This window comes from Amblyomma maculatum, chromosome 3 (assembly GCF_055883805.1).
Source record: "Amblyomma maculatum isolate TAMU_Amacu chromosome 3, ASM5588380v1, whole genome shotgun sequence".
Classification (NCBI taxonomy): Eukaryota; Metazoa; Arthropoda; class Arachnida; order Ixodida; family Ixodidae; genus Amblyomma; species Amblyomma maculatum.
In genome coordinates this window covers 39,238,899-39,265,636 of record NC_139346.1, presented here as the reverse complement: position 1 = coordinate 39,265,636, position 26,738 = coordinate 39,238,899, and the positions used below count along the sequence as shown (strand labels likewise).

At 43.8% G+C, this 26,738-nt stretch overlaps 1 protein-coding gene and 1 long non-coding RNA gene across 3 annotated transcripts; both read left to right on the top strand.

Annotated features, from left to right (window-relative positions):
* The first annotated feature begins 2 nt into the window (after window positions 1-2).
* LOC146194598 (uncharacterized) lies at window positions 3-3,396 on the top strand. The gene is made up of 10 exons (XM_084596085.1): window positions 3-576; window positions 651-698; window positions 797-829; window positions 1,414-1,446; window positions 1,841-1,885; window positions 1,996-2,028; window positions 2,149-2,193; window positions 2,615-2,814; window positions 2,969-3,030; window positions 3,338-3,396. The coding sequence occupies exons 1-9, from the start codon at window positions 474-476 to the stop codon at window positions 3,002-3,004; spliced, it is 576 nt and encodes a 191-aa protein (XP_084452211.1). The 5' UTR covers window positions 3-473; the 3' UTR covers window positions 3,005-3,030; window positions 3,338-3,396.
* A 1,347-nt stretch (window positions 3,397-4,743) lies between these two features.
* Window positions 4,744-7,337, top strand: LOC146194597 (uncharacterized). 2 transcript variants are annotated; one of them, XR_014705460.1, is made up of 8 exons: window positions 4,744-5,001; window positions 5,066-5,122; window positions 6,166-6,200; window positions 6,269-6,308; window positions 6,856-6,897; window positions 6,979-7,034; window positions 7,115-7,152; window positions 7,216-7,337. It is a non-coding gene; the product is annotated as an uncharacterized LOC146194597 (long non-coding RNA). The 2 variants fall into 2 exon arrangements; XR_014705459.1 differs by lacking the exons at window positions 4,744-5,001; window positions 5,066-5,122; window positions 6,166-6,200; window positions 6,269-6,308 and adding exons at window positions 6,643-6,674; window positions 6,743-6,782.
* The last annotated feature ends 19,401 nt before the right edge of the window (window positions 7,338-26,738 follow it).

Below are 26,738 nucleotides of genomic sequence, written 5' to 3'. Positions count from 1 at the left end.
GAATGGTAAGTTTATTTGCATTTGACATACGTTGCTACTTTGTTGGAGGCAAGTCTGAAACTTGAGACTCATCAGTAGGGAATAATTTGAATGTTCTGTGTTAACAGAGGAGGGCTATTAAAGTGTTCTAGACCTTTGGTTTTGCTTAGATATGTTACCTCAGTATTCACAAACTTTGGAGCATTTAAACTTCAGGATTGGATACCACGGTACGGTGACCTTTGGCAAATTTTTTTTTCCAAACTCATGCAAACATGTTTACTTTCCTCCATTACTCTTCAAATAGTGTTCATTTGCTTTTCAAGGTTAGTAGTGAAAGGCTTGCTGGGCTGCAGTGCACGCAGACATGGATGAAAGACAGAAGCCCACATAAATAAGTATTTTCCTTTAGTTCTCGTCCATGTACACTGCAGTGTAAGAATGAAGCCACACTGTCTTGCCCTCTGAGCATCCTCTTGAAACTTCATTTGCTTATGGACAATGATGGAACTGACAACCAAACTATATACACGTCTTTTGGTTTCCCAATACCCAATATAGGAAACAAGCTATGTGCAGCATCTTCCTCTAATCCTGGTAAGAAGTTAACTGCAGGTACTGTTTTGAGAGCCCTCATAATCAAGATATACATTTTATGTCAAAATGTGCAGGAGAAAGTCATTTAGCATTGGCTGCATCACCTGAGCCACACCGTACTGGTGAGGGATGCCCATTTTGCATAATACTGTTTTGGTAGATATTGTAAATATTGGTAATTTTTTTACTTCAAGCTTTTTCTTGTTTTATTTTCTTGCAGATTCACTACAGCATGCAGCATTTCATTTTGAAGGTAATAGAAAATGGTCTCGTGGCATACTTTTTGGCTGATACTGGTGATATGGACATCTCTTTTTATGCTTTCGACATGATAGTGAAGAAAGCTACTTGCATGCTATTCTTTTGTCTGAGCCTTGCCACAAAGGTAAAATATTAATTTTGCGTGACACTGTCTTAAACTTTTGTATACGTGTAATTTCATATATTATTTTTGTTTTCATGCGAATTAGTTGCTGCAGCTTGTGTATGACTGTTTCAATGGCTATAAGTGAGACATCTTGACGGCTCAGTCTTGAAATAGCTTCAGTGTTGACGTTAGAACACTGTTTGCAATATGCTGCTGAGCTGCCTTTGTTCGAATTATATCTTCTGTTCATAGTGTATCTGATTTATGAAGTAATTAGATAGTTAACCTGTAGGGTGTTATATAGTAGTAATAGAGGCATCACAAACACTAATCAGTGTTTGTAACTGTATTCGCTTTTCTTGCTTCTCAGGTACAAGCACATTTGTGAGCGGCATTTTGAGGTTCTGCTGCTGACTTATTTTTTTTTTTCCTTTGTCGTCTCTTTTTTTTCTTTTGTTTGTTCCTCACAGACCCGCCACAAGGACTTCGGTTCAGTCGACAAGGTGAGCAATAGGCTGTCATACATCCTCAGATATATGTGTAATAGTGCCTCTCTAGGTGGCTGCCAATAACTACTTGCTTGCAGATTCACCCGTATATTGATGAAGGCCAGTAGCACAAATTTAGTGTCCTTCAGTGTGATGTGCCTCACAGCAAGCAGTGCAGATTTTGTAATTGAAATCCATTTATCATCTGTTTAACCAGATATTGCTACTGATCCTCATAAAGAGCATTGCAATAATAGCACCAAATTTGCTTGCCGTTAACTGAACCAAATATCTTTCAATATCAGCAAATAATACTGCAGTCAGATTTGATGCACTAATTTCATGCTCTTTGAACTGGCAGTAGTCATCATAACCATCTGTGGACTGAAGTATGAGTTTGTTCTTTCAGGTGAAATGAGCAGAGCTCGATCAGTCAACCTCACACGGGAAGAAGGTATCTGAGAGGAATCTTATGTTCATTTCTTTCTGAAATCTTGCAAACATTAATTTTTTTTCATGAAAGGTCTTATCAGTAGTACATAAAGCATAAATATTTTTGTGCAGAGCCTTGGGTGTCACAAACAGAAAGTTGCCGTGGTGAGTCAGAACGGCTCATGCTCGCATGCTGCAGCTTGCATGTATGCATTCTGTATGCAAAAGGACTGAGCCACTACGCAAAGACTGCAAGTAACATTAATTTTTGCTTTTAACATTTAGGAAATGAAGAAAGTTCGGAGTCCTTTGGGAAAAGGGAGATGGCTTGTAAGTGCTCTTGAAATGATGCTTGTTTTCTGCTTATTTTGTGCCAAATTTTGCATATAAATGTAGTACTGTGTTTGTGTCTGTTGAACCATTATTTAGCTCTATTTGCTTCCTGCTTTATTTTTGCTCTCGCCCAGTGCATAATTTTTTCACCTTTATTTTATTTCACTTGTTTAACCTGGTGGCATCTGCAAAAACACCAGCAGTTTTACAGTTTTCCATCTGGCCAGCTTTTGCTTTATATTCATTGTTAGTGAAACAATGCCAATTGGTATATGAAAGAATGAAGAAATATTTACAGGACAGCTTTTCATGCATTGTGTGCATACTTATTTTTAGTACAGTCACTTTGTATCATTTGTCAGTGGTTGCTTTATCATATTGCTTTGTTACATTCAGTGCTTTACTTTTCATGTTTCAGTGACTACAAAGACCATACTGAAAGAACTCGCATTTATCAAAGAACAGAATAACCAGATTCTGAAAGCTCTGTGCCAGCGGCACGTAGACACTGAGATTGGGGAGCCACTGCTCGAACGTGTTTTTCCTTTGGTCGCTCTCGTTGGCGTGGATGAACTTGAAGACAACATCAAAAACTCGCGGCTAGCTCGCAAGGAACTGGTGAGTGCTTTTAATTTATAGTCGGCTAACCATAAGTTGTGCCGATTTTTTAATAGTGCGAGAAGCTATCCCTTATTGGTGGGAGCAATGTTCGTACCACGACGGCAAACATTATGAAATACCTGTTTCATGACTGCGTTGGTATCCTGTTCAGTCTTTATGGACAGAAGGGGAAGAGGCGTCTGCTTGACACTGAGCTGTATCAAGTAATAGTGGGTAAGTGAATCCTGCATTTGTGTTTTGCATTTATTAGGCTTTGCCCTAGTAATCTGCCTGCTATCAATTCACTTGTTTATTTTAGATTTTTAAATAAACATTTGAAACATAATACCACATAGCCCAGTATGGTAGTTCATTGATGAGGTAAAAATTGAAGACTACTGGCACCAAGTTTTGTGCATGCCAAAGTGTGTTGTTACATTTTGGACAACTTAGCTGTGTGCTTGCACTTCTGTGAATACTTCAGTTATCAGTAGAATTTACTCGGTGCTGTTTATCATCCCGCTTGACTTGTGTTCTACAGAGTCTATTCGAAAACATCCCACTACTTCTTTGGCATCTGACACAGACATTCGTGCTGGGATAATGGCCTGGCTAAAAAACTGTCAGGCTCGCCTGAACACTGCACAAAAAAGGTGCGCATTTTTGTATATATTGTTTGAAGATGACTTTTTGTTCTGTGCAGCTTTTTTGCCTACAGCAAAGTGGACATGTGCAATATAGAGCTTAATGATTAGATAAATGATTATCTAAAAGCTATTAGTGAACATTGCTGATTACTTATTACCATGTCATTTCTCACAAGCTTTTTCTGCAGAGATAGCATTGTCGGTGCCTATAAATTGGAAATTAAACTTTCGTATAGCTAGTTTATGATCAGACGTGAAAATCTGCAATATTCTAATTCTGTACTTGTCATATAGCACATCTTTTAGTTTCAAAAGGTGCTGTAAATATATCATTGAGTAATGTGCTGCAATTAATATTTTACAGTCGCCGACTGCAACACCGCATGTTTCACTGCAACATGCTTCATACAACTAATGTATATGAACTCCTGAAATTTCGGTTGCATCATCGCAACAGATTGCTCGATTTTTCATACTTCATTCGCATTCCCTGCGGCACCACTGCTAATTGCCATGCCTCCATATAATATGTATTGTGGAGGGTCATTATTCCAGGCTTCAAGGGGGTCAAAAATGTGATTATATAAAAAAAGTTTTAAGCTAGAAATATGGGGCCCTGTATGCAGTGTGACGCAGTAGCTGCACATATCGACTCAACGAACCGGCAGTGGCAGGTTTGTTTTCATGTCTACACTGTCTAAGCCACCGTGTTGGCCCTCGAGGTGCCGACAGCAGTACAGCCATCGAACGCTGGTTACCGCCTGTCTGTGTAAGCATTGTGCAGCATGACCGTCAAGCATCAGACTGGGCTTCTGACCCGTTCCTCCATCATAGTGGAAATCAGAAGCTTATGTTAAGTGATTTCTTATACAAAATTTCATTTTTTGTTCGTTTCGACATGCCCTACAGAGGCCGAAAAGTCGGATTGACGACCATATTATTATTATTATTTAGGGCCTATTTTCAGCACTTTACTGAAACATGGAGGAAATACTTCATTTTATGTAACATAAGCATGTAAGGGAACTCATTTGTAATGCGACTTGTGACTGCTTTAAGTTGTTTTGTGCCATTTTGTACTGTTTTGCTTCCTTGAGCTTGTCTGAACATCTATTCTGCATCAGGTCTGGTGCCATTCCAAACAGTGAATGATGTGTTCGAAAATGCCTTTTTGTGGCTGAGCTCGTCACGTTTATGGTAAGTTTATGCAATGGCATTTGCGCATTCTGCTAAATGTTTCAGTTCAGTGCAGACTTTATTGCATCTACGGTTAGCTGTAAGCCATTTTTTTTATGCAGGACTACCCGTGTGGATGGTTCTGTTTGCATGTACGGTATGCCAGTGCATTTTGATTAGGCGTCGGTGGCCTCGGCTCTCTTAAGGTTTGTTTTGTTTGTGCAGGTTGATTGAAATTTGTTTTCAAAGCACTCTGGAAGACGTGGTAAGTCGTCGCACACAGCTTAGACTGCACACCTCATGATGCAAGTTGCCAAAAATTTTTTCTTTTCATGCAGGACCAATTGTGCGGAATAGCTTTTTTGGATTTACTGAGTTGATGGTAGGTCGGTGCGTTTTAAAGTGATGCCAGTCACCTGAACTCATTATTTTTTTTATCTCTGCAGGTCAATTAATATTTTTGTCTCCAACGCCGCCAGGGAAGGCAGCTCTTAATGTTTATGGTACGTCAGTGCACTTAGCTCAAATGCCACTACTTGCAGCTCACTTCATAATTTTGTGTATCTTTGCAAGCCGTGGAATTTTTTTTTTCTTGCAGGACCCCCGTGTGGATGGTTCTGTTCGCATTTATGGTAAGCCCGTGCATTTTGATTAGGCGTCTGTGGCCTCGGCTCTCTTAAAGGTTGTTTTGTTTGTGCAGGTTGATTGAAATTTATTTTCAAAGCACTCTGGAAGACGTGGTAAGTCGTCGCACACAGCTTAGACTGCACACTTCATGATGCAAGTAGCCAAAAATGCTTTCTTTCCATGCAGGACCAATTGTGCAGAATAGCTTTTTTGGATTTACTGAGTTGATGGTAGGTCGGTGCGTTTTAAAGTGATGCCAGTCACCTGAACTCATTATTTTGTATCTGTGCAGGTCAAATAATATTTTTGTCTCCAACGCCACCAGGGAAGGGAGCTCGTAATGTTTATGGTAAGTCAGTGCACTTAGCTCAAATGCCACTACTTGCAGCTCACTTCATAATTTTGTGTATCTTTGCAAGCCGTGGAATTTTTTTTTTCTTGCAGGACACCCTGTGTGGATGGTTCTGTTCGCATTTATGGTAAGCCCATGCATTTTGATTAGGCGTCTGTGGCCTCGGCTCTCTTAAAGGTTGTTTTGTTTGTGCAGGTTGATTGAAATTTGTTTTCAAAGCACTCTGGAAGACGTGGTAAGTCGTCGCACACAGCTTAGACTGCACACTTCATGATGCAAGTTGCCAAAAATGTCTTCTTTCCATGCAGGACCAATTGTGTGGAATAGCTTTTTTGGATTTACTGAGTTGATGGTAGGTCGGTGCGTTTTAAAGTGATGCCAGTCACCTGAACTCATTATTTTGTATCTGTGCAGGTCAAATAATATTTTTGTCTCCAACGCCACCAGGGAAGGGAGCTCGTAATGTTTATGGTAAGTCAGTGCACTTAGCTCAAATGCCACTACTTGCAGCTCACTTCATAATTTTGTATATCTTTGCAAGCCATGGAATTTTTTTTTTTTTTGCAGGACCCCCTGTGTGGATGGTTCTGTTCGCATTTATGGTAAGCCTGTGCATTTTGATTAGGCGTCTGTGGCCTCGGCTCTCTTAAGGTTTGTTTTGTTTGTGCAGGTTGATTGAAATTTGTTTTCAAAGCACTCTGGAAGACGTGGTAAGTCGTCGCACACAGCTTAGACTGCACACTTCATGATGCAAGTAGCCAAAAATGTTTTCTTTCCATGCAGGACCAATTGTGTGGAATAGCTTTTTTGGATTTACTGAGTTGATGGTAGGTCGGTGCGTTTTAAATTGATGCCAGTCACCTGAACTCAGTATTTTGTATCTGTGCAGGTCAATTAATATTTTTGCTCCAACGCCGCCAAGGAAAGGAGCTCGTAATGTTTATGGTAAGTCAGTGCACTTATCTCAAATGCCACTACTTGCAGCTTACTTCATAATTTTGTGTATCGTTGCAAGCTGTGAAATCTTTTTTCTTCTTGCAGGACCCCCTGTGTGGATGGTTCTGTTTGCATTTATGGTAAGCCCGTGCATTTTGATTAGGCGTCGTTGGCCTCGGCTCTCTTAAAGGTTGTTTTGTTTGTGCAGGTTGATTGAAATTTGTTTTCAAAGCACTCTGGAAGACGTGGTAAGTCGTCGCACACAGCTTAGACTCCACACTTCGTGGTACAAGCTGCAAAAATTATTTTCTTTTCATGCAGGACCCATCGTGTGGAGTGGCTTTCGGCTTTACTGAGTTGACGGTGGGTCGCTGTGTTTTACCGTCGGTGTATTTTAAACTGATGCCAATCGCCTCAACTTATTTTGATAATTTCAATCTGCAGGTCAATTAAAATTTTGTTTCCAGGACCACCAGGAAAGGCAGTTACTAATGTTTACGGTAAGCTTAGCTACCACTACCTTCAGCTCACTTCATAGTTGTGTATCTCTGCAAGTTGCGGGAGTTTTGTTTTCATGCAGGACCTCCTCAGTGGACGGGTCTGATTGATTTTACTCCGGTAAGCCAGCGCACTGTGCAGAGATGCCAATGACCTTAAGTTTCTTTTTTTTTGCCTGTGCAGGTCATTTGGCTTTTTTGCTTCTGCAGAAGATGCTCAGCTGCTGCAAGAGTCTATATAGTGTTAATTGATTTGACAGTTGCTTTTTGTACATTCAGTACAATAAAAAAGTTACGCAGATTGAAGAAGCATGTGTTCTTGGTGCACTAGCATGTTTGTTCACATTGAGTGTAGAATTGTAGCCCTCAGTTCCTCATGTGAAGTCACATGTACAGCGCATTGCTTGACGAACAAGTTTTTTCTCAATTTATTTTAAAGTACTTAAGCTACAAAAAATTGGAAAAATATGGGTGAATTGCTAAAGGTTTGAATCTTGAGCAGCGGACAGGCACAGCAGGAGATGGCACAATATCGATAGATGGTATAGACGCAATAATAAAATTTGCAGGATTATTTAAAGACGTCTACTAGCACAGCTATAGTATAGCTAGAGCTAGAAGCAATGTCTAAAACAGGTATAGAAAGTTTCTAGGTGAGAAGTTCTCCAGACTTCTACTAGCGTAGCGTTAGCACAGCTATTCCGGAGCTACAGGAAGGCTTGTAGCCTTGGGGGTCTAAAGAACGTCTCAACTGGAACTTCTTTTAGAAGTGCCCATTTCTTGGCTTAGACATTTACTAGATGTCAATTAGCCCCTTTTGTGTTTCGTGGGAAGAGGCGCCTGTACATATGGACTTCACCGGAAGGTCTGTACAGGAATCAGATTATTATATTTTCTTCAGAGATGGACAAGCGCTATACAAGCAGCAAAAACAAGGCCTGGGGCCGATTGTGGCGCCGATCATCAGCTTCTTGTTGCCAAATTTAAGCTTCGATTGAGGAAAAGGCAGAAAACTAGAAGGCCTTTCAGGTATGATCTGGATCAAATTCCGTCAGAATATGCTGTGGAAGTGAGGAATCGATTTCAAGAATTAGATCTAGAAGACAAAGAGCCCGAAGAGATGTGGACTGATGTTCGTGATATAATACAAGAAGTTGCTACTAAGGTAGTTCCAAAGCAAAAGAAATGCAAAAAAGCAAACTGGTTATCCGAAGAGGCTTTGCAAATAGCTGAGCTAAGGAGGAAGGCCAAAGTTATGGCGGAAAGAGAAAGATACAAGGTTCTCAATGTGGATTTTCAGATAATAGCAAGAAGAGATTGCCTTCCTGAACATACAGTGCGAAGCAGTTGAGGACAACAGCCAATTGAGGAACACAAGAGCTCTGTATAAGACAATCAAATATATCAAAATAAGCTTCTGTGCTAAGCTGGGCGTGATAAAGAACAAACGAGGCAGGGACCTTAGTCAAGCCTCTGAGATAAACAAGAGGTGGCAGGAATATACAGAACTGTACAAGAAGGACCCGGATATGCGAACCCTACATAACACGGTTCTGATTACTGATCTCGAGCCTGGCATCCTGAAGAGTGAAGTTGAATGGGCCTTGGCTAGCCTTGCTAAGAACAAAGGTAGTGGAATTGATGTCATTGGAGCTGCGTTGCTGCAAAACCTCAACCATATGACGACGCTCTTAACGTTCTGTATACATTTTGTCAGCAAATGTGGACAACCCTGCAGTGGCCACAGGATTGGAGGAGGTTAATTTACATCCCAATTCCAAAGAAAGGCAGTGCCAAAGCTTGTTCCAACTACCGCACGATCGCACTTATTTCTGATGCTAGCAAGGCGATGTTGAAAATCCTTCAAGATAGGCTGCAGCAGTATGTGGATCGGGAGCTTCCGGACGTGCAAGCTGGGTTTCGCAAGGGCAGAGGAACTAGAGACCAGATTACCAACCATCGCTGCATCATGGAAAAAGCAAGAGAGTTCCAGTAACCCATCTATTTCTGCTTTATTGATTATGCGAAAGCGTTTTAACTGCGTAGTTCACAGTAGATTGTGGCAAGCTCTCCAAGAGATGGGAGTTCCAATTCACCCCATCTGTCTCCTCAAGAACCTGTATGAAGGGCAAGAGGCCGCAGTCAAAACTGGACATGGTCTTACTGATTGGTTTCCGATTGAGAAAGGAGTGAGACAAGGCTGCATACTGTCTCCCTGCCTATTTAACCTATATGCTTAGTGCATCATGAGGAAGGCTTGTCTGGACAAGTCTTCAGCTAGAGTGAAGATTGCTGGGAAACATATCAACAACCTTAGATATGCGTATGATACCACTTTAATGGCAGAAAGTGAAGTGGAACTCAAGAGACTTCTGATGCGCGTACAAGAAGAAAGTGAGAAGTTTGGACTTAAACTGAACATTAAAAAGACAAAGATCATGGCGTCTCGGCCTATCAAGTCCTGGAGCATCAAGGGACAAGAAGTGGAAACTGTGACAGACTTTCTCTTCTTGGGCTCCAAGATTACCCCCAAAGGAGACTGCAGCCATAAAATTAGGAGACGCCTGCTTCTGGGAAAGAGCCATGGCTACCTTGACCGCCTTGTAAAGAGCAGCGACATTACACTGCCAACCAAGATCCGTATAATTCGTCCTATGGTTTTTACAGTTGTGATGTATGGATGCGAGAGTTGGACTATGAAGAAGGGTGACCGCCGAAGAATTGCCGCGTTTGAATTGTGGTGCTGACGGAGACTCTTGAGAGTTCCTTGGACGGCCAGAAGATCAAACCTGTCGATATTTTCGACTATAAAACCTGACTGCTCATTGGAGGGTCAGATTCTAAAGTTAAAGCTCAGCTACTTAGGTCATTTGATGAGAAGAGAGGAGTCGCTGGAGAAAGATTTGATGTTGGAAAAGGTTGGGGGTCACCGGAGAAGAGGTAGGCAGCGAACGCGATGGTTAGATGGCAGCCTCGCGGCGCTGATGTGATGTTAGGAAGATAGTGAGAGACTGGAAAGCGTGGCGTAATATGGTCCATAGGGTCACGAAGAGTCGTACACGACTGAACGACTGAACTGAACTGAGATATGTGCTGAGGTTAAAGATTTAAACTGAAATTTTAAATGCTTAGAGAACAGAAAAAATTGCGGAATAAAATACCGCTTTTAAGTCCCTCTCACCTCAGCTCAGGCGGAGCTTAGGGGATCTGAATATATTTAGTTTCAACCCAATATGTCAGCTCTATTTTAAAAGCGAGGATAGCTTTTACTGTCCTCATAAAGCATTATACACACGCTGGAAAACCTCGGGAAGGGACCGTGGGCACGCCGCCGGCAGAAAAAGGGGATATAGGGTTAGAATGTGAACAATATGATCATGTTCCACAGCATAAAAACACTAGCTACGTTCTTTGTGCTCATATGTAAAAATATGGCTGGCTTCTGCTGTCAAGACACGCAGCTTTTAGGTTAAGCCTACTTAAACAGGGTCAAAGCGGTTTCATGCTCTATAACTCGCGATGGTTGCCGATATGGCGGTTTTGCTGGGCAGCGATGTCTCTCTTTTACCACTTGCAAGACAAACCTAGGAGCAAAACGAAAACAGAGATATACTCATCTTGCCAGCGATACACCGGGTACCGTGGAGCGAAGCTTGTGTCACTGTTATAGTTCGCATCTTGGTCGCCATTGCATCGAGCATCAGACATTTCTGGAAAGATGGCGGCGAATAGCAATGCGCCGGTATGCTATGCGATGTCAGTACACGTTAAAGAACGCCGGGTGGTCGAAATTTCCGCCGTCCCCGACTACGACGTCCCTCGCTTTGGTACGTTAAACCACAAAACCAAACCAAACCATTTTTGTAAACATGAAATCTGAAGGTAGGTGTCATACGGCTTCTTTCTTCTTGTAATCTTTATCTTTTCTTGCAGTCTTTATCGTGCTTATAAAACGATGCATTACAACAAACTACGGCAACATGGAAGTTGTGGTCTTTAATTTTATTTGATTTGGTTACACAGGTTGAAGTACAAACAGTAATAAAATCTTCCCATTTGAAATATACTATGTTCTATGAAAATATATTGTTACGTCGCGTGCCGAGGAGCGCTGCGCCAGAAAAATAAGAGGCGCGGGACGAGCGCGGGACGAGCGCGCGGCGCCAGCGCGAGGGTTAGAGAACAAAAGAAGAGCGCCGGGGCAAGTGGTGTTTGCCTGGTTTCCTTCGTTCTTCTGTGTCTATCTCTAGGCGGGCACAGCGTCCCACAACATTTTGGTGTCAGAAGAGGGATCGTGCCACTCACCCGCTCCCAAAGTCAAGGACCCGACGTGCCAGACGACAGGACTCTGCCACCAGGCGATGGCGCCGACGACGCAGCGGCTGGCGCAGCTAGACCTAGGCGCTCGGAGGGGCTCGGTCCTTCGCATGAGCGCCTCCTGGATATAGTTACTCAGCGGATGGACGCATGGGAGGCCCGTCTGACTGCCCAGGCTGGGGAGATGGAAGCTCTCCGGCACGACTTCCGTCGCCTTGTGCCAGCCGAGCCGAACACAGGTCATGAGTCTTTAGACGTCACCGCCACTGCTGCCTCCAGCCCTGCCGTTGCATGGAACACTGCGCTCTTCGAATTGGGTTAACGCATCAAACGACATGAAATGATTTTCTGCCTCTGTTTCTCGCATGCGGAAAAAGCGTATTCGAAATTTACATCTTAGTTCTCTTGGGCCCTCTTTTGAACCCGATCTTCGGTTCGTTTCCGCAACAATGACAACTTTGAGGGTAGCCGGGCTCGCCAGCGACTGCCTCGCCCAGGCGCCTTCCGTACTTATTATCTCGCTTGTGACCGCAGCTTCACACCGCCGAGCGCCAAGAACGATCCCAGTCTTCACGTCGACGCTCGCCTAAGCCACTGCCGGGAGGCTAGCAGGAGCGGCCGATGGAGGTGAGATTGCGGAATAGTTATCTTCACCAATTTCTCCAACTGCTTTTATGTTGAAGACCAAAGTGCGCTTAGTGTTAACTGTATATACTTTAGCTTTAGTGGACACCGCCGCCACAGTTTCTGTAATGAGTCTCACTTTCCAAAATTGCCTTGGACCGACAGTAAATATTGCTTGAGATCGACGTGTCAGCTTTCGTGGTGTTGAGTTAGAATGTTTGCGTCCGGTGGGTCTGTACTGAGTGTCAGTCATCACTGCTGGTGAAACGTTTCGCGTAGAGTTTGCAGTTTTAGCCCGAGCAGCCCATGATGGTATTCTAGGCATCAATTTTCCCGCGAATGTGGTTAATAAGTCAATTGTGCAGCAGGCGGAATTTCTTTGCGGCGCAATATTCTTTCTGCGCTCGTGGAATACTCACCTTATCCTTGCGACCCAGCGTTTTATGTCACCAGGACCATGTTGTTACCATCAATAGCTGCAATGTTCTTGCCTGTCTACACCTCCTTCAAATAAGCAGGCACCCACTTTGGGTTTAGTGTAGCAGACATGAGCAACGCCGCGAAGAAAAACTTGTTAGCGCCGATCGTGCCTTCGTGTAAGTCGTAGATGGTTATGATTCATACCTACAGCGCAAACAACAGGAAAGAGATGAAGGAGGGACACCACACAGCGCTGACTCACAACTTAAGTTTCATTGGATTCCAGCAGGTATAAATACCTCCCTGGCGGCCAGAAAACATACAGTCCACACTTGCATGCGTGAATGACATACTAGTATACCAGGCACGTATCAGCATGGAAACCTTCCTGGCGGCCAGAAAACATACAGTCCACACTTGCATGCGTGAATGACATACTAGTATACCAGGCACGTATCAGCATGGAAATCACACGCGCCTCCCTCAGAACTCTTGCCTGATCCCTCTAAAGAAGCTTGGGATAAGCTAAGGTCCAGCGATGACCCTGGAATTCAGTTCAAGGCCGTCGAATGGGCCGGCGTTGCCACTCCACGGCCTGCGGCACGCTAGCTGATTTTCCCTATTCCTCCCACTTATTGTGAATACAGTTTTATCATCATCAGCACATGCGAATGAATACAACATAATCAGTGAGTAGACTGTTGTGTATTTTCGCAATATAGGTACCGTCTTCCTTTTTCTGACAACGCGACAGATGAAGCCCTGATGCATTCTTCCGAGAGCCTTCTTATTAGGTGAGCTTCTATTACCTTCCTTGCTAACGAGTCACGGTTCTTTCATAACGCTGTACATTCCTTATAGTTTGGCGCACAGACGTTGGTATCATCGTCATCTTCATTGCATTTGTAGTGCCTGCAGTGCTTCGCCACGTGGCCAGTGATAGCGACACGTGAGGCATTATACTGATGATCTTCGAGTCTTTCGTTAAAACAGCGGCCAGTTTGGCCGATGTATCGCTTACCGCCAGACAGGGGCGGCGTATATGCAACCCCTTCCTGGCAATTGGCACGAATTGTTTTTCGCGCTTTATAGGGACTTGCGCAATCCTTTATTCCCTGAATTTACATTCTTAATCAGGCTGGATAATCGTTTGGGGGCCAAAAAGAAGACGTCAACGCCTGCATGTTTTCCTATTCTTTTTAGATTGTGCGACAATTTGTGAAGATATGGCAACACAACAATCTTCCTTTTCTTCTTCTATTTCATACATTCACCTTTTTCCTTTGATTTTATCTTTTTCTGTAGGTTTCCTGCCACGGAAACTAATAATTCAAACGGGTATTCATCCTTTGCCAGGCGGTCTACTTGGTTACTGAAGCTATGCTCCAACCTGTGTTCACAGGATTTATTCACTGTGTTGCTAAAACAGTATGTACAATTGCTCTGTTCACCAGCGTGGAGTGAGCTGATGAAAATAGCAAGACTGGCTTAACAGCGCGGGCTCATAAGCCCAACAAATATCAGATGGAGTGAAATGAAGCGAGAGATCTAAAAACTTAATAAACCCATTAAATAGTACTTTGTGTGTTAAAAAAAAGGTGTGAGGCATTCTGAGAACACCGGCATGACGTCAGGGAATTGCTGCTTGAAATCAAGGTTGTCAACCTTGATGTGACAACCGTAATCTTAGTAAGGAAGAAGGACGACTCATGGAGAGTTTGTGTTGACTATCGTCGGTCAAACGCAGTAACGAAAAATGATGTCTACCCTCTTACACGTATCGACGATGCCATAAATTGTCTTCAATCCGCCTATTTCTCATCAGTAGATCTGCGGTCTGGCTATTGGCATATACCAATGCATCTGTCCAACCAAGACAACACAGCCTTCGTGACATCTGACGGACTTTATGAATTCAATGTGATGTCCTTTGGACTGCGCAATGTATCAGAGACGTTCGCACAATTTATGGACACAGTTCTGCGTAGCTTGAAACGGGAAATATACATGTACTACCTAGAAGACGTCATAATCTATAGAAATACCTTTCGGGAGGATAATGAGCGGCTTAGTCTTGTGCTGGACTTGGTTCAAAACGCCGGACTAATTTTGAACTCCGAAATGTGTCACTTCGGTGAGCGGCAGACCATGGTGCCGGGATTTTTACTAGATCATGGAGGTATTAGGCCCGACTTCCAAACGATTGCAGTACGTGACCTCAAAACGTAAAGCATTAAGGAGCTTAATATTTAATATTAATATTTCCGGCGTGTCATTCAAGGATTCGCCAAAATTGCTTTTCCGCTGATTTCCCCCCTGCAACGCTCCATTGGATTTGTCCCCGAAATGCTAGTCATTGTTCCGACAGCTGAAGTTTCTACTCACATCTAATCCTGTTTTACGCCATCTCAATCGGGCTGCTACAACCGAGGTTCACACTGATGCGTGCGGCGTAGGCGACGGCGCGGTTCTGTTCCAGCTCCAAAACATCGCCCAACAAGTTATCGCATACACAAACCGCACATTAACTAAAGCAGAACGCAACTATACTGTGAGAGAAATTGAGCGCCTCACCGTCGTCTTCGCTAGTACTATGTTCCGCCCCTATTTGTACTGCCGCCACTTAATTACGTAATTAACGCAATTGCTCACTACCACCCCCTGCGTTGACTATTTTGCCTGCGCGACCTCTCCAGTCGACAAGCTCGTTGGGCATTACGTCTTCGGGAGTATGTCTTTTCTGTGTCCTATAAGAGTTACCGTTGCCACTCTAACTCTGACTGTATTTTACGATTTCCTCTTCCATGCACAGCAGTCGGTTAATACGGTCTAGAACACTGCCTGGTGCCTGTGATCAAAACATTGCAAGGCCACGTAAAGATCCGGCAAGAGCAATGTCAAGACCGCGCACTTACTGCGTTGTTTGATAAGGCGCGCAAGTCTGCATCTAAAGCATCCTTTGGTATTCTAGACGGTCTACTCTTCAAAAGGAACTACTCAACTAAGGGTGCTCGTCTGTTGCTTGTCGTCCCGGCTTCCCTTCGCGGTGCCTTACTACATGCGATGCATGGTCACATCACTTCAGGTCATCTTGGCGTTACCGCACACCGAGAGTCCGACAACGTTTTTATTTTCCAAAGCTGCACACGGCAGCGAAATGCTATGTAGCACATTTTGTCCCTTGCCAGCGCCTGAAGCGAAACCCCACCCCACCGGCACTTGTTTTGCAACCTGTGAAGCCCACTACATCGCCATTCGAGAAAATTGTAATTGATCTCATTGGTCCTTTTCCGAAAGCGTCTGGCGACCGTCATTCAATTATGGTAGCTATGAACTATTTGACCCGCTATGTGGAGAAGTCTGTAATCGTTTCTGCCAAAGCAACTGACGTGTCGAACTTTTTATTATTCCGAATCGTCATTCGCTACGGCTTGCCCCGAATTATCCTCAGTGATTGCAGTATACATTTCAGAGCAGATATCGTGGAAGAAGTTTTGCGCCTTTGTTGTTCCGAATACTGTTATTCTACTCCATACCACTCTCAGATAAACGGCCGCGCCAAGCTCCTAAATGGGACTCTCATCAATATTGGTACAAACTATAGTCGACGACGAAGCGGAGACAGTCAGTGGAGAGCCGGCGTACATGACGAAGTTGGTTGCTAGTTGGTTTCGGAGCGAGTAAGTGTTCGGCTCTCGTAAGCCATGACCCGTTTGGCACCGTCTTGCCACTGAATTAGTAAAGCACCAATTCCAACGTTGCTCGCAACAGTGTGGACGTCAGTTGCGGCGTTTCCATCAAAATGGCCGAGTATCGGGGTATTCTGTAGGCGGCTGCAAAGATCTAGGAAAGCTGCCTCTTGTTCACTTCCCCACAGGAACGGCGCGTCATCTCGAGTCAGTGTGGTTAACAGTTCCGCGATGTGCGAGAAGTCTGGTACAAAGCATCTGTAATAGAAGCACAAACCTAAGAACCGTCGAACAGCTTTCTTGTCGGTCGGTCGCGGAAAACCAGAAACGGCAGCGGTCTTTTCAGGGTCCGGGTAGCGTATTAGCAAACCATATCCCGTAGGAGCACTCGAGCAGCAGCGCCGCCTGGCGACAAATAGTGTACATATTGTCTAAAACGAATAAGAACCCATTTAAAGGCTACCGTTCCCGTCGTTTTGGTGGCGCAATAATCAGATTTTACACATAATGAACAATATTTCACACACACACACACACACACACACACACACACACACACACACACACACACACACACACACACACACACACACACACACACACACACACACACACACACACACACACACACACACACACACACACACACACACACACACACACACACACACACACACACACACACACACACACACACACACACACACACACACACACACACACACACACACACACACACACACACACACACACACACACACACACACACACACACACACACACACACACACACACACACACACACACACACACACACACACACACACACACACACACACACACACACACACACACACACACACACACACACACACACACACACACACACACACACACACACACACACACACACACACAGAGAATATTACACGACAAATACACAACATGGGTTAAAACCAACCGATACGGGCTGCGTGATCCATTACAAATCAGGCATTAGCAGCAACACTTCCATTCTCAGAAGCCACTCAGGCCCTTCGTCTTGTGTCGTGAGAACTTCAATAACACTCGCATCAACGTCTGCATGCCAGAAAGCCATTCTGGGTCGCCAGATACTGTGCAGGCCCAATAGCATGATCATGTCCAGCGGTAGCCCATCATCATCTTCAATTGGTAAAAATCGAATTTGCAATGCATCCAGGGGAAGGTCTTTTTTAATTGTTCGTTGTACAATGTCCCATAAAACAAAGGCTTCCCAACAGTCTAAGAACAGTCCAAGTCTAAGAATAAATTAGGTAATGGAGAAAAAAAGTAATCGAGACAGTATCAGATGAAGGCCAAGTAGCTCTGACTCAAATTGATCTGGCGAAGGCGCTTGATAAAGTTCGGCAAAATTTCTTGTTCGCGGTCTTGGAGAATGCAAACATTCCTGACGTTTTGCTCAAAGGCATAAGGCTGTGCTATATGAACTCGTATACAAGACTAATTGTTAATCAGGAGCTAACGAAACCAATACCACTGGAATCATCTGTTCGTCAAGGATGTCCACTGCCTCCACTGTTGTTTGGCTTATATCTGGAACCCCTCTGTCTCAGTATAATTAACAGTGCAGCCATCCGTGGCTTCTCTCTGGCTCAATGTGAAGTTAAGATTTTAGCTTACGCGGATGATATCGCCCTTTTTTGTTCTGACAAAAAGAGTGTACTTGAGTCTTTACACTTGACTGAACAGTTCTGCGATGTATCAGGCGCGGCCCTTAATTTAGATAAATCCAAAGGTTTTTGGTTGGGACACTGGGGCACTAGACCAAGCCAGTTTGGAGGCATATGCTGGGACTGTAGTCCTCTTCAGTACCTAGGGGTTCCGCTGCACCAAGTTCGTAACAGCGCAGCCTACTGGGATTCCCAAATCGTACCCATGCGGCGACAAACGCAGGCTTGGGTGGGTAGGGAACTCTCAGTGTTTGCTAGGGCACAGGTCTGTAAGATATTTCTGTTTGCAAAGCTTGCGTATGTCCTTCAAGTCCTGCATTGTGCGAGGAGCAAAGTACAAGTTATACACAGAATATTTGCAACATTTGTGTGGCGCTCTCAATGGGAGCCCATGCGGCGTGACAACTTGTTTCTTCCCTTAGAGTCTGGTGGAGTGGGCCTTGTTCACTTGTTTGTGCATCAACTTGTTTCCCGTTTTTTTTTCTTTTTCAATTCGGCAAACCATCCGTTTTTTGTAACTGTGCTCATTAGGCGTCTCAGTCCACATTTGCCTTACTTATTCACACCAACTGGGCAGACTCGTGAGGGGCGTTTATGGGGATTTCTTAAGGAGGTTGCTGACACTTTCGATTTTCTCACTGTGCGTTTCTCTGTAGATTACTTGTATAGCCTCTCGAGAAAGCAGATGACCCAGGCTCTCACTGAGTCTGTTCCCTACACCGTTGTATCGGCAGCCTTATCTGGGGTTTTTGGACACAACTGTTCTAAAGCGTGTTAGGCAAATGTGCATTCAGGCAGCTGCAAAAACATTCTTTTTCAAATTACATACAGCGACGTTGCCTGTCAAGACATTTCTTCACAATAAGGAGATGTTTGTGCCCTGGTCGGTAAATTGTCGTCTCTGTAACGTGCCTGAGACAATTGATCATTGCTTTATTCTGTGCCGTGATGCTATGTTCTTTTGGGACATACTACAGTGAACTCTTAAAAAGGACATTGAAATTACGCCTTATACAATTAGATTTTTGCCTCCTGACAAAAACTCTGTCGTGCCTTACGATCTATTTGTGTTGATGGGACTGTTCAGCCTTTGGAAAAGCCGCATGATCGACAGGCATGCAGAGCCACCAAGATCGTCCAAATCCGTGTTTCGGGAGCAGTGTGCTTTGGTGAGAAGTGTATATGCTGCACGTGAAGAACCTTTAAGCTGGATGCCGTATCTAGACACATGTGTATGTCTCCTAGACTTTTGATGTTCTGATGATTGTGCATTGTCGGGCTGGGGATATGACGGGCTCGTATTAAGCAGCCCGGTAACTTTAGACATGGACATGTTTAAGTAAGTGGAGTTGTTCCTTTTTACGGAAGTTTTTCCATGCAATAAAGAAAAAAAGTTTCGGTGGCGCAATGGATCAACATCACCCATCTATGCACTGATGCCGCTTAAATATCTGTTCGACTCCTGTGTTGTAGATTTTTTTATGTATTTTTTTTTGCAATTGCCTTCACCACAATTTTATCTTGCCTTAAGTGAGTGTATGTTACCTTTAGGTTCTGTTCAGGGAGACTTTCAGCAACAATCGGCATGACAACCGTTACACTAACAATTACATTCTCCATTATCACTTCCTGCGTCAGTGAGTGTATGTTACCTTTAGGTTGCGTTCGGAGACATCTTTCAGCAGCAATCGCCGTTTACAGTGAGTTACGTTACCTTTAGGTTTCGTTCCGAGATTCCTTCTAGCAACAATCGCCGTTTAACTCGCTGAGAGCGTCGTCTGCTCCAGTGCGCCTACGGCATATGGTTTGGCAATATGCGTCCGGGCGAACACCTTTTGCGCTGACCACGTGACCAAGGAAGCGCAGTTCCTCAAAGCTGAAGCGACATTCCTCCGGTTTGATTGTCAGGTTGGCGTCTCAAAGAGCATTTAACACAAGGCTTAACCGTTCTAGGTATTGGACGAAGGTAGTTGAAAAATGACGACATCGTCAAGGTAAACCAGACACGACTGCAACTTCAAACAGGACAGAACGGTGTTCATCATGCGTTGGAACGTGGCCGCTGCCGAGCATAGGCCGAACGGTAGCACCCTAAACTCATACAAGCCATCTGGTGTTACGAAAGCCGTCTTCTGTTCTGTCTCATCCACCTCTATTTACCAGTACTTACTTTTTAGGTCTAGCGACGAGAAGTATCGGGCATCTCGCAGTCCATCGAGTGGGTCATCTAGGCGGGAAGCAGGTAATCGTCCTTTTTAGTGACAAAATTGAGTTTTCTGTAATCTACACAATATGATGTCGATAGATTTAGCTTTGCATCACAACAACTGGGAAGCCTTTTTGCATTTGTTACCTACCCCTATAACATTGCTAAGTATGGAGTAACCAGATATTTTTGTTTCTTTCTTTACGCAAGCTTACCATAAACCTTCCTCAACAAAATTCTTCCATTCTCCGTGCACGAAGACCCATCTGTATCGCGCCCTGTCTTGCTGAAGAAGCGCGTCGTCTTGCTCGTTTGCGAACCATTGCCTCCCAACACCATGAGAAGGTTCGATATGATGCAGCTCATACTTCAGTTACTTACAATCCTGGAGAATTGGTTTGACTTTGCATGCCATTGTGACGCCGCGGACACTATCAAAAGTTCATTTGGCGATTCCCCGTACCCTTTGTTGTTGTAAGTAGGTTGAGCGAAGTAACCTACGTCATTGGCCTCCAGATCGAGCAGAGTCGCCACCTTGCGGCTCAGCGGCGAAACCTACTCAGTGTGGATGCGTTTTCGCGTCGCGTGCCAGCCCGCAGTGATTTATGCGCGCGCATGCGGAGTGTACAGGAGTGTTTTGTTTGTTTCATGGTTCCTGTGCGCTTTTGCTTACCTATATGCCTCTTGAAAAAGAAATATGAAGACTATTATCCCACGCTCCATAAAAAAAAAAAAACTTGTCCGTATCGAGTATGTCATGCTGGATAAGGACATCATCCGTCGCGGTCTTCGGCGCTTGAGATTCTTTGACACGCGGTGTCTCAAACGAAGTGGTACTGTCGTTAGCGCCGTGTCAAAGCCAAGCAGGTCGCTGCCGTCAATAAAAGTTAATGCAAACGCTCAGAAATCGCATATTCCCGTTTCTGTTTGATATACCGCAGATACTGAAACATATTTTTTATTTTATTATTTTATTTTATTTTTTGTTTTTTGTTTTTATTTTATTTTTATTTGTTGTTTTAATGCCTTGTGTATCCACTCCTGCCTGGGCCAAAATATTGGCCTGCAGTATTTTGAAATAAATAAATAAATATACCACCGCAGACTGCTTCATTGCAGAATGCAGTCTGAACAGGCCACTCTATGCCTGCTATGCCTTCTGTATGCATGATAGAGTTGTGTGAGTACTTTTTTTTTTTTGCTTTTGAGTCTCTGTCGCGGTATCTCAGTGGTAAGGGCGCTCGACGGTTGATGTCGAGTAGGGGGGATTCAATCATGATCGTTTAGAAAAGCGCTCCTCTGCTGTGGGATTTGACTGCACATTAAACAATCTCACGTGGTGGATGTGGTGGTAATAATGAAAAAAAAAAGAACGACACCGAAACCAGCCTCTGAAATCATCCGTCATAGCCGATGCGCTTTCATGCGTTAAAACCCATGCCAATATGCTTTTTTTTTTGTTTTTTGCTGTTGAAGGCTTCTGAGCATCCGTAACAGTGGTAGTGAGCACATTTTGCTTTGGAGAAATGCTCGCATGTTTGGGAAACATCTTCCCTGGACCTAATTGTTACACTAAATATTAGAAAATACACCTAGATGAATGTACTTTACTGGTCGCTTATTATAATCATTATAATACCTTTTCGTCTAAGTGCTGTCTTCCGAGCAAACTCGCCTTTTCTGACAAGGGGAGTAAAACAGCTTCACGCGGGCTTAATTATCAGTGTCTAGTTCGGGAATACATCTTTATAGTCGCATGATAAGATGACCTCCATTTCTTTCGAAATAGTTTTATATCCGGCACCTGCTTTGGAATTGACCCTAATATTTTACTTTGCATAACATTTAGTCACTGCTCATTAATTAGTGATAAAGAAATCTTCAGCATTTAAAATTGCTTGCCAGAACATAACAGTGCCCATGCGCGGTTTATGACGATGTCTTCGAAGCGAGTGATTCGTAGCTTGCATTTTAACGTTACTTAAAATTGCTGATTATCGTCAATTTTGTAAAGTGTGTAAAATTTCTCTCACACGGTGAAATTTTTGGCATTGCAGAACAAAATAATTACACTACTAATTTACCATTATATATCAACATCACACAGATCAGAAATCCCATATATTTAACTCGGTTTCAGGAAATCATTTAGTTAGTGGCGCATGCAGCAATACACTATCACATTGTATGACAGTGGCCGCAAAAAGCATCCGCGTCTTTGTGATCTTGAAAAATTGAATCCACTCAGCGCTGTACATATGAACAATCAGCTTTCCTGTACGGCGAGGTTTCCAATACAGTGTCGGCGTGATCTCATTTTTGGGGAATATTTGTGCGTGGTTGTCTAGCCAGAGTTGATGGGCAGCCAGTCTAAAGCAACTCGCCATGCAGTACGCTGTCAGTGCTACATTTACCTGCTTAGTCCTCGACTCAAGCACGATATAATAAACCAGGCTTTCTCGATTTATTCTAAAGTACTGCAGGTCAGAGCACGAACCTTGTATCTGCGTGGGCTTGATACTAAATTCACCTGTCTCACTCGCATGAGACACGCGCACACTGTTTAAAAGCCGATAAGAAAACCAAAGCTGTCATTAGGCGGGCCAAGTATATATTAGGCGGGTGAGCGTGGTATAGCGCAAGAAGCGTGCCTTGTTTTCCTAAAATCCGCGCTTCTTCTGCTGCATTGGCCTAATCCTTGGATTTTTTTCTCCAAAATTGCAGAAATACTGCAGAAGACACGTTTTCATTGCCAATAAACCCGCCGTAATCTCAGAAGCAGACCTACGCAGCGTGCGTTTCTGCGAGTGCCGCCGGCCGCCGATCCACACTACCGGAGCGACGGTGGCGACACCTCTAGGTCGATCTCGCGGCGAATAGCTAAAGTGACATCGACGAATCTCTGTTCTCGGAAGACGCAGCTGGCTCACGTGGCACGATTGGAACGCTGCAATCATAGATATAGTTGAGTCGCTCGAAGACGAGCTTCATCTGCCCCGGGGACAACTGTTACGTCACTTACGCTGCGCCACGCGGCGCTGGGTATGAAGAAGAGGAGGGCAAAGTTGAAGCGCGTGGAATGGGTCAATGACAGCGTTATCTCTGATTGTGACTTGAATTCATGCATTCCCCCCTTACGTTGTAAATAATAAACCCACCATGTAAAAGTATGTTTATATAATTACATGTATTGCTTCCCTGAAGGCGCGAAAGTATTATATACCAATAATGCGTATTGGTCCCTACATGGCAAATTCGTTGAAAACGGGCATAGTAAGAGAAAAGGCAGGAACTGAAACTCAACGAAACATGTGGTCGCTGAGGCCGTGAAATATAATTACGCTGCGGATGCTATCTGGGCAAGATGCCAAAGTAGATCGTGAGCATTAGCACATATATTGTGGGCCGTGATAACCTGATAGAATTTGAATTATAGTGTAGTGTCCAATTAATGAATATAATTTTAAATTAAGCGCGGAAATGCAAAAACAAAACAAGATATGATCAAGGACGTCCGAATTGTTTTTGCATTTCGTGTGAGGTTGGCGATTATAATACGTAAGAACAATTTAAAATGACATAATAATACCTACTTTCCCATTGCGTTGTGTAGTTTATTGATGAATTAGATTTTCTTGCTCTTTCCGTATAACAACCAGCGTTATATGAAATGGTAGTGAGGATCACAATAATTTCTTGAGTGGAGCAGAAGCATATATATTTGTTATAGAGAGTTGTGCTTATACTTAGACTGAGCCGCATACAGAGGAGGATGCAATGTTAATTGCTTTATTCAATGTTCTGAATTAGCAATGAAAGGAAAGTGGCGTTGCTGCCGCCGTAGTTTAGTTACATGGCCACTGAGCATGCTTCAATAACGGCATCGGTAATGAAGGGCGCTTAAGCCGAGTGTTATGTTCGAGCGGGAATCAAGAAGAAAACAAGGGCTCGGGCGGGGTATGAGGAGTGAAGAAAGAATAACCTATGGTCGCAAAGGGTAATAAATTAGATTCCAAGGTAAGGAACACAGAAATTTAGGTGGGAGGATGAGGTTAACACCTTCTCAAGGGTCAATTATATACATCATGCAGAGGACCGGGTTACTTAGAGCAATACCGTACAGGCCTTCGCCCCGCAGTGAGTATAATCCGGCGGATGATGATAATGATGATATCGATTATTTTATATATCAACTGTACGCAAAAGTGCGGTCAGAGTAATTGCTTGGTGCAGGAGGGCATGGGACCGGTGTACGTGCGCACTAGTGACATTACTTTTTTTTCGTTCACGATACATGTCGACGCTCATTTGTGCTAGAGGGACTGGAGACTTCAATGACTCTTCTCCCGATTCGTATTAGTATGACAGCGATGGATGCCACTGCGCTGGCGTTTGGTGTACCAATCTGCATCATGCAAGTTGAAACAAGAGGAATGCATGGCAGCTGCAGAGTTTCTCAATGACATCCAGCGTAAACGCGGACATGTTGCGCACCTCTTCCATTCCCTGATGTGCCTTTCGCGTGTTGCGATAGTCTGCATTTCAACGTTTTCCTCCTAAATGTCATGCTAGTAAAAGCACTGCGCTATTTCCTCCATACACATACAGCAACACATGTGTTCCATTTTCGAAGAAGCGATGTAACGAAAGGAGAAAGAATTCCAGCAGCTTGAGCTCAAATAGAGAATAGGATGAACATCACACAATACTGCGTACAGCTTAGATGTGTGCGGCTTTAGCGTCATGCAATACCGAGAGCCGTTATGCGTGTCCACAGCTGGATTGTTACACTTAAACATGATGTTTAAATTGCGTTTAAATTCTGCGCTAATGATGCGATGCACTTGGTCTTCGGGAACTACGATGAAAGGCGTTTAAAACTGAACCTTAAACTAAAATTACCTAATGATAGTTATGAACCAATCTTCGGCTCTTTATAGTCACTGCTAGGGGCACTATGAAATACATTGGGTAAAGCAATCAGTGCTTAAGTGCTTAAAAGCATTTGGTATGCGTAAAAGATCTCAGCACGACAAGAAAGCAAATGTCCCTGATAGGTGTGTCAAAAATTCAGGAACTGTGGTGAAAGGCCTCTCGTTAAAGCGAAAAAATCTTTAATTCGATCGTAGGCTGGGACTCCAGGCTTTCATGGAATAATCTAAAACTGGTGACCAAACTATCACTTCATTAATCACTTGGTAAAGGACTCGGCTAGTAAAGTTTCTCGGCGTACACATCACGCTTTCTTAATCGACAGCAAGCCAACCGGTATATAGTGAATACCTTGTTTTATGTAAGAAATATGTCCTAAGGTTGCTCTCCTCAATGAAGGCACTGATTCTCAGTAGTACTTGCGAGCGGGCTAGTTGGCTATACGACTCCGACGACCTCCGGCGCTGCATGGTTATACACAAAAAAACAATACACACACAAGAGATTTAAACCAGGACGTTAACACAGATTATGCGCTCGTTACCAAATGCCACTTTTTGTGGTGCGAAGAAGAAAAAACCTTCACACAAAACGTGGGGTTACAATATGAAGAAGTAAACAAAAGATTCAGAAAAAATAAACGAAAATAAAACGAAAATAATGAGAAGTTAGGTCTAACGTTTTGTCACATTGTCCAAACGGAGAAGTATCACCTCCTTGCTGTTGAGCGCCACCGACGAAACACTCGCGCATTCCCCTTCTTCCCCCGAAATTATCTTGAATGCTTCTATAATCTCTCTTTTAAAACTGTCTTTTGCGCCTGCCACCACTTTGGTTTCGGTAAACCTTGGTACACAATGGGTGCCCCTCACGTCCTGTTGATTGTCATCCGTTTTACAACGGGAGCAATGGGTCGCCAGGTTTCCTGGAACAGACAATGTGGCACACGAATTTCTATGTTCCCTTAGCCTTTCATTAATGCATCGGCCTGTTTGCCCCACGTAGGCCTTCCCACATGTCAGGGGGATCTTGTACACGACACCCGTGTGGCATTTGACAAACCGTTCCCTGTTTGTCATTCCACACCACAAAAACTGGCAGTTAGTAGCGAGCGCATCATCTGTGTTCACGGCCTGGTTTAATTATCTTGTGTGTGTATTGTTTTTGTGTATAACCATGCAGCGCCGAAGTCGTCAAAGGCACTGATGTCTCGCAACGAATGTCTCGCTGAAACGAACTAGAAGATTCGGCCTCTACGCGCCACAGTTAAGAATCATAACATGCCTTATGCTGCCTCATGAGTATTGATGTATTTACTACAAATGTCATGATCGTCTGAAAACAACTGTGTCATGATCTGCAGTGATAACGTGAACAAAGCTGCTCCCAGCGGGGAGACCTACCCGAAGCTCAACCGCCAATAATCGCTGTCAGTGTCCAAGAGTTCGCAGCACAAAACTCTTTTCTGCAAAGGTGCACTAAAATATTTATCCGCGTATTCTCTAGTGTCCAAACTGCCTACTCTTCTACGTTGAATGAAATAGTGGAATGGCGCCGCTTCCACCAGCCCTCTCCGAAGTGCCCCGCATCTGTCAGGAACACGAAGGATCCGCTACTAATGAAGAGCTATGTAACTGCCGATATTTATGACCGGTTAACTAGGAGTGGTTGCGCGAAAGCTTAAACGAATACAGTCGAAGTAAAAACAATGATTGACAGTGCGGGGTGTCGTAGCAGATGTTAAAATTCGGTGGACTACGCTTTCACACCTCGCTGACTAGACACCTTTGTTGCGAAATAGGGCTAC

Bases quoted from the DNA above. Each gene is read 5' to 3' on its own strand.
- LOC146194598 (XM_084596085.1), top strand. From the start codon at position 474: ATGGACAATGATGGAACTGACAACCAAACTATATACACGTCTTTTGGT. The intron at 1,447-1,840 runs GTGAGCAATAGG...TTGTTCTTTCAG, and splicing joins ACTTCGGTTCAGTCGACAAG to GTGAAATGAGCAGAGCTCGA. The intron at 2,815-2,968 runs GTGAGTGCTTTT...TATCCTGTTCAG, and splicing joins GGCTAGCTCGCAAGGAACTG to TCTTTATGGACAGAAGGGGA.